Source organism: Anoplolepis gracilipes, chromosome 9, assembly GCF_047496725.1.
Source record: "Anoplolepis gracilipes chromosome 9, ASM4749672v1, whole genome shotgun sequence".
In the NCBI taxonomy this organism is placed as follows: domain Eukaryota; kingdom Metazoa; phylum Arthropoda; class Insecta; order Hymenoptera; family Formicidae; genus Anoplolepis; species Anoplolepis gracilipes.
In genome coordinates, this window is record NC_132978.1 from 13,401,704 (window position 1) to 13,415,304 (window position 13,601).

A 13,601-nucleotide genomic window follows, 5' to 3' on the forward strand; every position below is an offset into this window, starting at 1 on the left:
AGAACAATTTATCGTCAATCATTTCTTAAGTACCCTGAATTCAAATTCATGTGCAGTAAGTGAAAAATGCAAATGTTAAAAATAATATTTCTTTGGTTGTCCTGTCTGTTGGTTTGCAATGGATATCGGTTACTTGGACTCTTTCTCTTTCATGGTAAAAGTCGTTTCGTTATGTTCGAGCAATTGATGAAGGGCTTGGCTAGGAAGGGTCACCAAGTCGACGTGATCAGTGCCTTTCCGTTGAAGAAACCTTATCCGAATTATACCGATATTGTTAAAATTACGCCGCCTCAATTTTTAGTTAACAATATGTCATATGAAGTCATGCAATTTTTTTCGAACACAAATCCAGCGTATAGCATTGCGACAACGACAGGCAATGATATTTGCGAGAATTTGAAAAATCCAGTGATACAAGAGCTGGCGCGTAATCCACCGACAGATCCACCTTATGATGCGGTGCTCATGGAAATATGTGAGTAATAATCTAGTATATAATATCATATTCTTTCCTTAAATTTATAAATCAATTTTTTTTCATATTATATAGCCACTCGTAAAAAGGAGTATTAGTCTATTGAAAAAAATTTAAATATTTTTATTTAATTAAACAATGAAAATAATAAAAAAAGATTTAATTATTTTTCATCTTTTACAATAAAATCTAATTCAATCCAATGTGCAGCTGACACACAAACATCTTTATTGATTTTCTATTTTTTAATAAAATTATAAGTAAAGCTTTACAAGATCATGGACATTAAGAAGAGTACAATAGGCATAAAGAGCTAATAAGGTAATAAATTAAACAAATAATTAATATATATGATAAACCAAAATTATGTCTTATTACAAAGAAAACAATAAATTATACAAATTTGTTAAAGAATCTAGTAATAAAATTTTGACTTGATTTTTCAATTTCCTCTTCAGCGCAAATAACATACAAAAAATTTAAACGCCACGCAAGATTACAATATAAGTCAACCTATGTACAGTTTGACATTAAAAAGTCAAGAGATAAAAACGCACATGAAAGTCAAATTATGTAAATTTCACACATTATTCTTATATACATATTTCTCGCTACTTGGTTAAAGTGTGTTACGCGTAGTAATTTTTAAGAAATTCAAATCACTTTTGATGAATCGTAAGAGCTATCTTGAACTTTAAACTTATTCGTTATCATTGTCGTAATAAGTCACCTTCAAATTCAAATCCAAGTTCTCATACACGGAGCCAGTATGTTTTTTTCGAATATTCAAGATCGTTTAAATAAGCATGTTGATAATATAGAAATTCATGTCAACCTAACCCAGTTTTGTTCTCTAACAGTTAAACCAATATATTGAAAAACAACAACAAATGGTTCATTAACATCTTCTCAACTTATATTTCGAAAAACATTGGAAGTTTTCTTCAACCAGCGCAGAATTTTTTAATCTACTGGTTACTAATAGATCAAACTTAGTCCTTGATTTTATATATACATGTATATTAAAAATTTTGAAAAATAATTTAAAAATCTCCCATCTGAAAACGCTGAATCGCGACTTTGCCCCGATTTTTTCCTCGCCTACGTTTTTTAGGGAGAACAAGGTGGGGGGGGGGGGGGGGGGGGGTAAAAAAAGGTTTATAAAATTCTGAAAAATAAGAATTTAAATATGACTAGGTCTTGGTAAATACATCAAAAAAATATGTGCCTGATGCATTTATCAGTTTCGCAAAAAAATTATTTTCTGCGAAATCAACGCACTACTATCCGTGTTCGACTTTTAATCGATCAGATTTTAAAGTTTTCTGTTTGTAAATATTAAAGACTTTACTTTCCAAGTAATATATATATATATTCTTTTTTTTAATACGACTGACAATTGTTATATTATTTATTCATTTATACATATTTATTTTTTGCTCACCCGTCTATTGCGTTTTTAAATGATAGCCATATATTAAAAAGGTGAACTTCTTTGACCTTTTTAATTACGGTATAATAAAACGTGACAAAATCTTGATATAATATGACATAATCCACAACTGTCATTAATAGTCGTCGATAATCATAAATTGTCCTGTTTTGGATGTAATGTGTAAAATTTTTTTACCTTTAAAGACAAAAAGATTATTAAACAAATATTTAAATCAATTCTTTTTCAATATGTAAATCTATTTGCGATTGTTCAATAAAAACACTAGACAATTAAATATTAAATTGATTTAAATGCTTCTCATTTTTTTATCCAATTCTATTATAAATCAAATAAAGAGTCCATAATCTTAAAAAAAAAAGATTGAAAGATTTTTTTTTCTATCTGAAAGTATCAAAAAACAAATCATAAGCGTTATTCATTTTAATAAATTAAACATACTATTTCGAATTATACATAAATAATATTATTTTTTTACTTTATTAAATATCTTAGATTATTATTTACTAACAATATTTGCTAATTTAAACTAATATCACAAACGTTTACACTAATATCGCATAATACATGTTTTAAAATACGTGCTCCATAATAGGTCTTCAGTGCTCATTGTTTCGGAATCTTCGCGTACTTGTGGAACGTTGCTTTAATCGGAGTCAGCACTATCGTCGCTATATCCGTGGCTACCTCCGTTGATAGCTCAACCAGAGAGTCTGGCTTTCGTGCCGAACAATTGTTTAAGCTTAACTGGTTATATGAATTTTTGGCAACGTTTGTATAATACGCTGCACAAGCTCTACAACAAGTGGTATTTCAATTATCTAACAAAAGTGCAAGATGAGATAATAAGAAAGCACTTTGGACCTGACATGCCAAGAGTACGGGAAATAGAATCCAAGATAGCGTTGATCCTCATCAATTCTCACTTTGCTCTAAATGGTATACAGCCAAGGACACCTGCTGTTGTGCACGTGGGGGGATTGCATGTCCAGGATGAGAGTTTAACGTTACAACCTGTAAGTCGGCTCCTTCGATTTATATAAGAATCGTTTTCACTTAGTCAATGGCACGTGATTGCGATTTGTACGATAGTATTATATAAGAGATAACTTAGTCTCTTGTAGTCTACGCTAATAATATGAACAAATATGAGCATGTGTATTATTTTTATCTCAACAATTTTTTTACACAGGAAAAATGGATAGACGATAGCAAAGACAGTTTCGTCTACTTTACTTTTGGCTCGATGGTAATGATTGAGACGTTTCCACGAGAGTTTTTGAATATACTTTATGTTTCTTTAAGCAAAATAGCACCCGTGCGTGTTTTAATGAAGGTAACGAGTCCGGAGAAATTGTCACCAGGGTTACCTGAAAATGTTTACACGTCCCCTTGGATGCCACAGATTAAGATATTGAGTGAGGCATTATTTTATGGAAATTATAAATTATAAATTATACATAATTATATTGTCTAATATGTAAATACAACATTTCCGTAGAACATCCTAAGATAAGAGCCTTCATCACTCATGGTGGACTTATGGGTACGCAGGAAGCGATAGCATACGGTGTCCCAATGATCGGTATACCACTCTTTGCCGATCAGTTTATGAATGTCGACGCAAACATTGCCAGAAATGTTGCCGTGAAATTGGATTTTAATAAAATGACAGAAAAAGACATGGACGCAGCCTTAAACGCAGTCCTGTGGGATCCTCTATACAAGTACTCGCACACAATATATTTCTAATTTCATAAAAACCAGCATAATTTTTTTACATTCATATCTAATCATATCTAATCTTCAGTTACAAATGATTGATCGTTATCTCGAATTTTACAAATTCTTATCAATTTTTCGCTTTCAACGATAAATAAATAAATTAGCTCTTAGCTTATACTTTTCTCAATATTTATTTGTTTCAGAGAATCTGCTCGAAACTTGTCTCAAAAATTCCTCGATCGGCCGTTAAATGCACTTGATACCGCTATTTATTGGATCGAATATGTAATTAAATACGGCAGCGATGCCCTGCGATCGCCTGCAATGGATTTGTTCTGGTGGCAATTATCTCTCGTCGATGTTTGTGCTTTTCTTCTACTTTGCGTAACAATTATTATTATCACTATAGTATTTGTCGTGTGTTTCTTGTTGAAAATGATAAATGGAAATTATCACACTTCGTTGCATTCAAAGAAAAGGAATTAATTAACTACTTAATTATATTATTTGGGAAATTAATTAATTACATTAGATGGAAACATTTTGATTCGTATTTAAGAAAACAATTATATTTTTAATAAATATGATATAATATATAATATATAAGATAATAATATAATATACATATAATATACACTATTGAATGATAAAGAGAGAATAAAGAGAAATGGTATTTCTTGTAAAATTACAATTATATTTTTCTTTATAGTTTTCTAATAATCACAAATCATATATATTTGATTTTCGGATAAGCAAATGTCTTAGGTTTTTTTTAGCAATCGATAATGCTGACGTAGGATATCTCTGGAAAACTTTGACTTTGGTTTAACATGATATATTTTGCTGTAAATTACGTTATTTGTGATATTAATCTTAATCTGTGTATTATTAGATGATAATTTTGACAGTATGATATAGGGACTCTAAATCTGATATACATTTGTTGGATGGGCAGAGATGCCAGATTCTGTACTCTTGGTAGCGATACGCGTCGCCGCCAGTTATACGTCGAGAGTGAAACATACACGGTTCGTCCTTGTGTGTGTCGCACAATCTGGCATCTCTACTTGTGGCTATTTGATATAAAAAAATCAAGTAAGATTTTGAAAACACCGGACATAATCTTTTTCGATTTCGCCGAGTCTATATATAAAGTATTGTAAAGTATCTTATCTTTTCCTTTTTTCATCATAAAGTAATACGACGATATAATTTTCAAGCGTTCGCCAAAAAATAAACACATTTAAAAATTGATATGCTATTTACCGCGTTATAAGAATAGATTTATAGATAAGCGTAGCTTACTGAAGAAAGAGTCTGATCACTACGATGCATATGGTTCGATTCGTATTACTTATTTGAATCTTTTTCTTTTTTGTTTAATCTGCATTAAAACGAATTATTGTACTATATTTTTCATTATTCTAATTACAAATTTATATCATTATATAATAATTAATTATAAATCATATATTTTTTCTGCATGAATTGAATTTGCGTTCAGGTGAATTATTGTGTTATGTTTTTTTTTTATTATTTTAACAGAGTATTAAAATTAAAATAACTAGGCAATGAAGAGCCGATGCGGATGTAAGAGCGTGAAATAATTTCAAACGATAATTCGATTAATTATTTATTCATGATCCATACGTTTCGGACTCCTTTTGAGTTTTCCTCAGTGACTTGACTAAAACGCACATAAAATAAAATCGAATAAACATAACAATACACGAAGCTAATAATAAAATTACAATACGTACATTTTCACGATGTTCAACACATGACTCACAATCAGCCGATAATCACGAGTGTCTGTTGCAAGAAACCTCTTAAAGTCCTAAACGGTACAAGACGTGAGGGGGGATACACTGATAAAATTGAAGCAAATATTTAGTTAAAATTAAAATTTAAAATAAAGCAATATAATAAAACCGAGGCAACTTACTCAGATCGAGAAGAACAGCAGAGACAAGACAATTATTATTTCACGCTCTACATCTGCGTCAATTCTACATTGTCTTGATATTTCAATTTTATTACTCTGTAATATCGAAAACTTTTAATGTAGACATTTTATTTTAACAGAATTATATAATTATAATAATATATAATAATATTACATCTAAATTATGTAATTTTTCTGTCAAAGTAATGAAAAACATGATACAATAATTTGCTTTGATGCAGATTAAATAAAAAAGAAATGTGTATAATGTGAATAAATTGAATGATTTTGGCTAGTCAGGTCGTTTTAATTAATTTAATTATTGTTTATAATTAAATACTAGCGACTTTAATCTCTAACTTATAACAAAAGAAAGTTTTAAAAAGTAAGATTTGAACTGGCAATATATAGCGTAACAATCCAACGTCTTATCCACTAGGTCAAGTACTTTCCAAGTTATAAGAAAAAAATTCGAGGTGACCTTCACGTGACCTTCAATCGACTATCCAAGGTCAAGCCATTGCCACCTTATGGCCCCCTTCATATCATACAACTTTTGTTTGAAACATTTTTTCCTAAAACCAAGTGGTATCGAGAGATTTGAACGTGAAAGTTAAAATGGGACACCCTGTATAAGTCAGTTTAATGATTTAGAAGCAAATATAAAATCAATTACATTTTATTATAATATTTTTATATGTTTTTCATATACATATATATTTTATCATTTGCAATAGGGGGAAGTGGAATACATTGACACAGTCGTAATATCTTTGTTTGAGAAATATCTAAAAAGTTTATTTATTAATGCCTAAATGGCGTTAGGATGTACAAAGCATATAAATATTTTTCGTAGCAATCTTTACGCCAGCAATCATCGCTCGAGTTGTGACAGGTAAAGGTAAGTTTTATGTACTCTGAGGTAAATTTCTTTAAGGAGTATTTGAAATATCATTTTTCATAGTAATCCGATTAATATCAAACAAGATAAGAACAAAATCTATCTTTTACTAATTTGTCACATATTTGAACTAATCTATATTTAATCTATATCTTATTTTCATTTGAATATATGTTTTTTATTACTTATGGCATTCTGGGGCACTTTGATACGTATCAATGTGCCCCCTGTGATGTAATACAATAAAATAATACAAAAAAAGTCTAAAATAGAAATTTATTCGTCAAGTTGTTCCAGTCAGTTCATTGTTAAAGATTAAAAAAATGTTTATATAATTGTTGACATCAAACGATAATAAGGTACTTTTATGTTCAATTCATTTTTAAAATTTTTATTTTTAAAGATATAATTTAAATTGTTTCGTATTTTTAATTATTAAAGTAATGATTAAAACCAAATGTATGTTTTTTTTTTATTTTCAAAATAAATAATATATAAATAAATGCTATATATATATATATATTAAATATAACTTGTTTTAATAATTTTAATTCATTTTTAAATCTATTAATGTTAAAAATTACTCAAGAATTAAAGTATCCACGCCTTTTTTAATGTGTCTCATGTTTAGAAAAATAACTTTGCAGATAAGTTAAAAAAAATACTTTGCAGACAGTTTAAGATAAAAATAATATATATCCCCGTATATGGGGCACATTGAATTATGACATGAAGAATAAAAAGAATAACAAGCCTTTAAATTTAACTTATTATTTTTATCTTAAACTGTCTGCAAAGTAATCTTTTTAGCTAATAAAAAAAATCGTACCAATGTGCTCCACTATATACGGCACTCTACAGTCACTTAGAGATTCTCGACAAATACTCGACAGTCTTAATGTTTTTGTTTGTCATTGAGATAATGAAACACAATAAAAATAATCAACAGTTATAAGACTTCAAGATAGGCCGACTAAATGACTCATTATTTGAAATGATTATGTAGCATATACTTCAGAATTTCATACGAGATCAAGTAAATGAATTGCATTATTTAGTACACGCACCGATTATTAAATTCATGCATTTATCCCCACTATATTATATGTAACTGACAATGAAGCAACCATCCGTATTTAAGATTGTCAGTCTTATATTTTATGTTCAGTGATATAGTTGCTAATATCATAAGCGTTGACATATCATTATATAATATTTACAGTGCATATTATATATATAATTCATTCCACAATAATACCTATATGTATAATAAACAAATTACTGATCAAAAGTGAGTGCTTAATTAGAAAAGTTGAATTAAAATGGATTAAATATATCAACAAGTTAAAACTCACCGTCTAAAGAAGTTTTCATTTAATGAAATTAATTAAAAAAAAACAGTAAAATTATTTTTTAAACGAAAAAATTAAATAAAATATAATAATATAGAATTCAAATAATTTTAATTAAAGCAATAAAAAATTTAAAAAAAGAGAACAATTTATAATCAATCATTCCTTTATCTCAAATACCCTGAATTCAATTTCATGTGCAGTGAGTAAAAAAAATGCAAATGTTAAAAATAATATTTCTTTGGTTGTCCTGCCTGTTGGTTTGCAATGGATACCGTTTACTTGGACTCTTTCCCTTTCACGCTAAGAGTCATTTCGTTATGTTCGAGCAATTGATCAAGGGCTTGGCTAGGAAGGGTCATCAGGTTGACGTGATCAGTCCCTTTCCGTTGAAGAAGCCTTATCCGAATTATACCGATATTGTTAAAATTACGCCGCCTCTAGTATTAGTTAACAATATGTCATATGAATTTATGCAAGTTTTGTTGGGCACGAATCCAGTGTATGCTGTTGGAACACTGGCAGGCAATGATCTCTGCGAAAATTTGGATAATCCAATGATACAAGAGCTGGCGCGTAATCCACCGAAAGATCCACCGTATGATGCGGTGCTCATGGAAGTACGTGAATAAAAATCTCGTATACAACATTGTATTATTTCTTTAAATTTATGGATAATTTTTTTTATATTATATTAGCTATTCGTAAAAATGAATATTAGTCTACTGAAAAAAAAATTTTAATAATTTTATTAGCTTTAATTATATTTAATTAAACAATAAAAAAAATTTAATTAGTTTCAACCTTTTACAATAAAATGTTATAATCCAATGTGCATCTGACACAAAAATATTTAATTTACAATTTGTCATAATAAATAAAGGTATATTAATAAAGATGGCAAAACATTAATATCTAAAAATCAAAGAAAAGCAATGTATTATTTAGGAAAATTTGAACAACCAGCATTATTTAGAAAAATCTGAACAAATGTAAGAGTCACAGTACTCGGATTATAGGTATTAATAGAGTCACTAACCGTGTAATACAATCATTAATCAAAATACATACAACAGAATGCAATAGATTATAACAGAATGTGAATTGATATAAATAAAAATGCTATAGAAATGACTATAAATAAACAATTTATATTAATAAAGTGAAAACAGAAAGAGAGAGAGAGAGAGAGAGAGAGAGAGAGAAAACTAATAATTAAAAAAACATAACTAACAATTAAAATACTTGAGAATGCTGTATTAAAACTAATTGTACTTTTCCTCCTTTATTATTAAATATATGTAAATTCTTTCAATAAGTCAATGTACACTCTTTCAAATAAGTCATTCTTTAAAAATCAACTTGTTCAAGAATATATCTTTTTTAATTGCAATAAACCGATAATCATGCATAAACAACGTGCAACTATGTATTTTATCGTGTTTTTTTCTTTATAATTTTCTGCTTGTCAATGCTTCTTTTTATCGATAACATAAAATGAATATGACGATACATATGTATGTAATATAATTTTCAATATAGTACGCATTAATTAAAATTATAAATAAAATGAAATGTAACCAAACATAATAAAACGTAACAAAGCCATAATATATATATATATATATATATATATATATATATATATATATATATATATACATAGGCTTTGTTACGTTTTATTACAGCAATTAAGAATAATTCAGAAAAATTCACCTTTTTATGTCAGAAAAAAAAAAAAAAAATATATCCTTTTTTATTAATACAATTGAAAATTGTTACATGATTCATTCATATATACATACTTCTTTTTCGCTCAAGCTTCTATCGTGTTCTTAAATAATAGTCATGCTTCTGACGTAAAAAGATGAAACTCTTTGAACTAGTCTTAATTGCTGTAATAAAACGTGACAAAGCCATAATACGATACGGCGTAATATACTACAATTATTATTAATATTCTTCAATAACCACTAGTTATCTTGTTTTGCATGCAATGTATAAAATTTTTTTAACCTTTAAAAATAAGATCATTAAATAAATGTTTGAATCAATTCTTTTTTTAATATGTATCTATTTGCGATTGTCCAATAAAAACAGTAAACAAATTAAATATTAAATCGATTTAAATGCTTCTCACTTTTTTATCCAACTCATTATAAATCAAATGAAGAGTCTAGAAACATTTGAAAAAAAATAAACGATTCTTTTTCTGCCTGAAAGTATCAAAACCGATTAAATTTTAATAAATGCGTACTATTTTGAATTACACATATATAATATTATTTTTTTACTTTGGAAAATATTTTAAATCTGTTATTTTTATGTGCTCCATGATAGGTCTTTGGTGCTCATTGCTTCGGAATCTTCGCGTACTTGTTGAACGTTCCTTTAATCGGAGTCAGCACGACATCGTTATATCCGTGGCTACCTCCACTGATCGCTCAACCAGAGAGTCTGGCTTTCGTGCCGAACAATTGTTTAAGCATAACTGGTCGTATGAATTTCTGGCAACGTTTGTATAATACGTTGCACACGTTCTATAACAAGTTGTATTTCAATTATCTAACGAGAGTGCAAGATGAGATAATAAAAAAGCACTTTGGACCTGACATGCCAGGGGTACGGGAAATAGAGTCCAAGATAGCGCTGATTCTTATCAATTCTCACTTTGCTCTAAATGGAATACAGCCAAGAACATCTGCTGCTGTGGACGTGGGGGGATTACATATCCAGGATGAGGGCTTAACGTTACAACCTGTAAGTCGGCTCCTTCGATTTACATAAGAATCGTTTTCACTTATTTAATGGCACATGATAGCGATTTGTACGATACTATAAGAGATAGCTTAGTCTTTTGTAATCCACGCTAATAATACTTGATAATATTTTATAAAAATAATTCGTTAAGGAATCAGCGGGATACAAATTTTTTTGCAGTTGGCATATTATGTGTTTGCATATTTGTAAAAAAAAATCTTTAAAGATTAAATCTCCAGCAGGATCAACCTGCTGGCTTTTGTCACATCGGTTTTCGAAAGGAGGAAATAAAATATGTTAAAAATTGAAAAAAATTAATATATATATATATATGTGTGTGTAAAACTTTTAACATATTAGTAGAGATATATTATTAGAACTGTAGTTTTATATATATACTAATTTTTACATTGCTATAACATTTTATATCTTTATATAACATTACATTAATATTCATTGTCAAAATTGTCAAAATGAATGATTGGCGTTGTAATAGTGGCTCATAATTTACAATGCTCGAAGTAAATGTACAGTGACAGAACTGACATTGCAAAAAGAGAAAGCAATAAAAAATTCGATTTTATTTTAGGTAATTTTTCGAAGAAAGGTGTTTTTGAAATTATAATTTATTTGTTATTACCTATATATGTAAATCTTTTACGTAACATTTCATAGAAAGAATCATTCCTGAATATAGATCAATAAATATATTAAACATGATAATTCTATATATTATAATTCTATATATCATAATATTCTAACGATAGTAAGATCTGAACGATAGAATCTATTAGATTATTATTATTAACATAAACACGAACTTAAATAACTGAATGTGAACTGCGCTTCTTTCTATTTTAATTCTCATCTATGTAAGATGTAACGTAAAAGGTAGAATACGAACAAACGTGAGCATGTGTATTATTTTTACCTCAACAATTTTTTTTCGCAGGAATTGGAAAAATGGATAGACGATAGCAAGGACGGTTTCGTCTATTTTACTTTTGGCTCGATGGTAATGATTGAGACGTTTCCACGAGAATTTCTGAATATACTTTATACTTCTTTAAGCAAAATAGCACCTGTGCGTGTTTTAATGAAGGTACCGAGTCCAGAAAAATTGCCACCCGATTTACCTGAAAATGTTTACACGTCTCCTTGGATGCCGCAGATTAAAATATTGAGTGAATGATTATTTTATGGAAATTATAAATTATAATTTATAAAGAACTATATTGTCTAATATGTAAATACAACATTGCCGTAGAACATCCTAAGATAAGAGCCTTCATCACTCATGGTGGACTTATGGGTACGCAGGAAGCGATAGCATACGGTGTTCCAATGATCGGTATACCACTCTTTGCCGATCAGTTTATGAATATCGATGCATACGTTGCCAGAAACGTTGCCATAAAATTGGATTTAAATAAAATGACAGAAAAAGACATGGACGCAGCCTTAAACGCAGTCTTGTGGGATCCTCTATACAAGTACTCGCACACAATATATTTCTAATTTTATAAAAACCAGCATAATTTTTTTACATTCATATCTAATTATATCTAATCTTCAGTTACAAATGATTGATCGTTATCTCGAATTTTACAAATTCTTATCAATTTTTCACTTTCAACAATAAATTAGCTCTTAGCTTATACTTTTCTCAATATTTATTTGTTTCAGAGAATCTGCTCGAAACTTGTCTCAAAAATTCCTCGATCAGCCGTTAAATGCACTTGATACCGCTATTTATTGGATCGAATATGTTATTAAATACGGTAGCGATGCCCTGCGATCGCCTGCAATGGATTTGTTTTGGTGGCAATTATCACTCGTCGACGTGTTTGCCTTTCTTTTACTTTGTATAGCGATTATTATTATCGCTACAGTATTCATCGTGCGTTTCGTGTTGGAAATGATCAATGGAAATTATCACGCTTCGTTGCATTCAAAGAAAAAGAATTAATTTATTAATTACATTAATTATTAGATGGAAATATTTTAATTTATATTTACGTATTTAAGAAAGCACAGTAATATTTTTAAAAATTACTCTATTAAATGATAAAGAAAGAATAAAGAGAAATTGTATTTTTTATGAAAATGCAATTAGTTTTCTCTTTACAGATTTTTAACCATCACAAATATATCTAATTTATGAACAACCACACAGATATATAGGTTTTTTTAACAATCGAATATTGATGTAGTAGCATATATATTTCTCTGAAAAACTTTGACTTTTTGATTTAACATGTGTTATTATTATGATGTATTTTGCCGTAGATTATGTTATGTGTGATGTTAACCTTAGGCTGTGTGTATTCAAGTTATAATTTTGGCAGAATAATGTTATGTGACAGAAAACTCATATCGACCATGTGCGTAATGGCTTGAACGTAATGTAAATAAAAATAAATATAAATTCATAAATTCATATTGTATTTATATTTATATTTATTAAATTTTACTAATTATATATATATATATATATATATATATATATATTAAAAACAAATTTTTTTTAAATAAATAATTTGAACCAATAACAATCGTTAATATAACATTAATCTTAGCTTGTAATATTGTCCCACTTTTATATACTTATTTTATATATCAACATAAATTGTTATATCAAAATTGTTAGATCAAAATCTATTTCTGCAGATGTAACACGTGCAGCTTGTGATTTAAGTTGAAGTACTGTGATAAATGTTTAATCGTTATCTCGAATTTGTTGCAAGTTTTTATCACTTTCAATGTTAGATTGACTCTTAACTTATAAGTTTCTTATAGAAATTTTTATTGCAGAAAAACTGCTGATAATATTTACTTTGTACAGCAATATTATCATTCTCGTAACGTCATGTGTTTTATCTTACAATAATAAGAAAATTATCACGCATAATACATAAGTTTAATATAATACATTCTACTATAATCTTTTTGCTCTTTCTGTTTATTGGCAATTTATTTATCCAAGAGAG

General features: G+C 28.4%; 1 protein-coding gene, 1 long non-coding RNA gene and 1 pseudogene across 3 annotated transcripts; 2 read left to right on the top strand and 1 right to left on the bottom strand.

The window, feature by feature from the left end:
* The first annotated feature begins 34 nt into the window (after positions 1–34).
* LOC140669789 (UDP-glucosyltransferase 2-like) lies at positions 35–4,296 on the top strand (annotated as a pseudogene).
* Positions 4,288–10,277, bottom strand: LOC140669790 (uncharacterized). 2 transcript variants are annotated; one of them, XR_012047406.1, is made up of 4 exons: positions 7,329–7,597; positions 5,599–5,694; positions 5,414–5,521; positions 4,288–5,340 (listed from the first exon to the last, which is right to left on the bottom strand). It is a non-coding gene; the product is annotated as an uncharacterized lncRNA (long non-coding RNA). The 2 variants fall into 2 exon arrangements; XR_012047405.1 differs by lacking the exon at positions 7,329–7,597 and adding an exon at positions 10,146–10,277 and having other exon boundaries at positions 4,289–5,340.
* On the top strand, positions 7,931–13,039 carry LOC140669783 (UDP-glucosyltransferase 2-like). Its single transcript, XM_072899896.1, has 5 exons — positions 7,931–8,471; positions 10,192–10,611; positions 11,564–11,795; positions 11,879–12,104; positions 12,298–13,039. Exons 1-5 carry the CDS (start codon positions 8,067–8,069, stop codon positions 12,578–12,580), a joined length of 1,566 nt encoding a protein of 521 aa, XP_072755997.1. The 5' UTR covers positions 7,931–8,066; the 3' UTR covers positions 12,581–13,039.
* The last annotated feature ends 562 nt before the right edge of the window (positions 13,040–13,601 follow it).

Coding starts and splice junctions, on each gene's coding strand:
- LOC140669783 (XM_072899896.1), top strand. CDS start 8,067: ATGCAAATGTTAAAAATAATATTTCTTTGGTTGTCCTGCCTGTTGGTT. Junction 8,472..10,191: donor ATGATGCGGTGCTCATGGAA/GTACGTGAATAA, acceptor GCTCCATGATAG/GTCTTTGGTGCTCATTGCTT. Junction 12,105..12,297: donor TTGTGGGATCCTCTATACAA/GTACTCGCACAC, acceptor TATTTGTTTCAG/AGAATCTGCTCGAAACTTGT.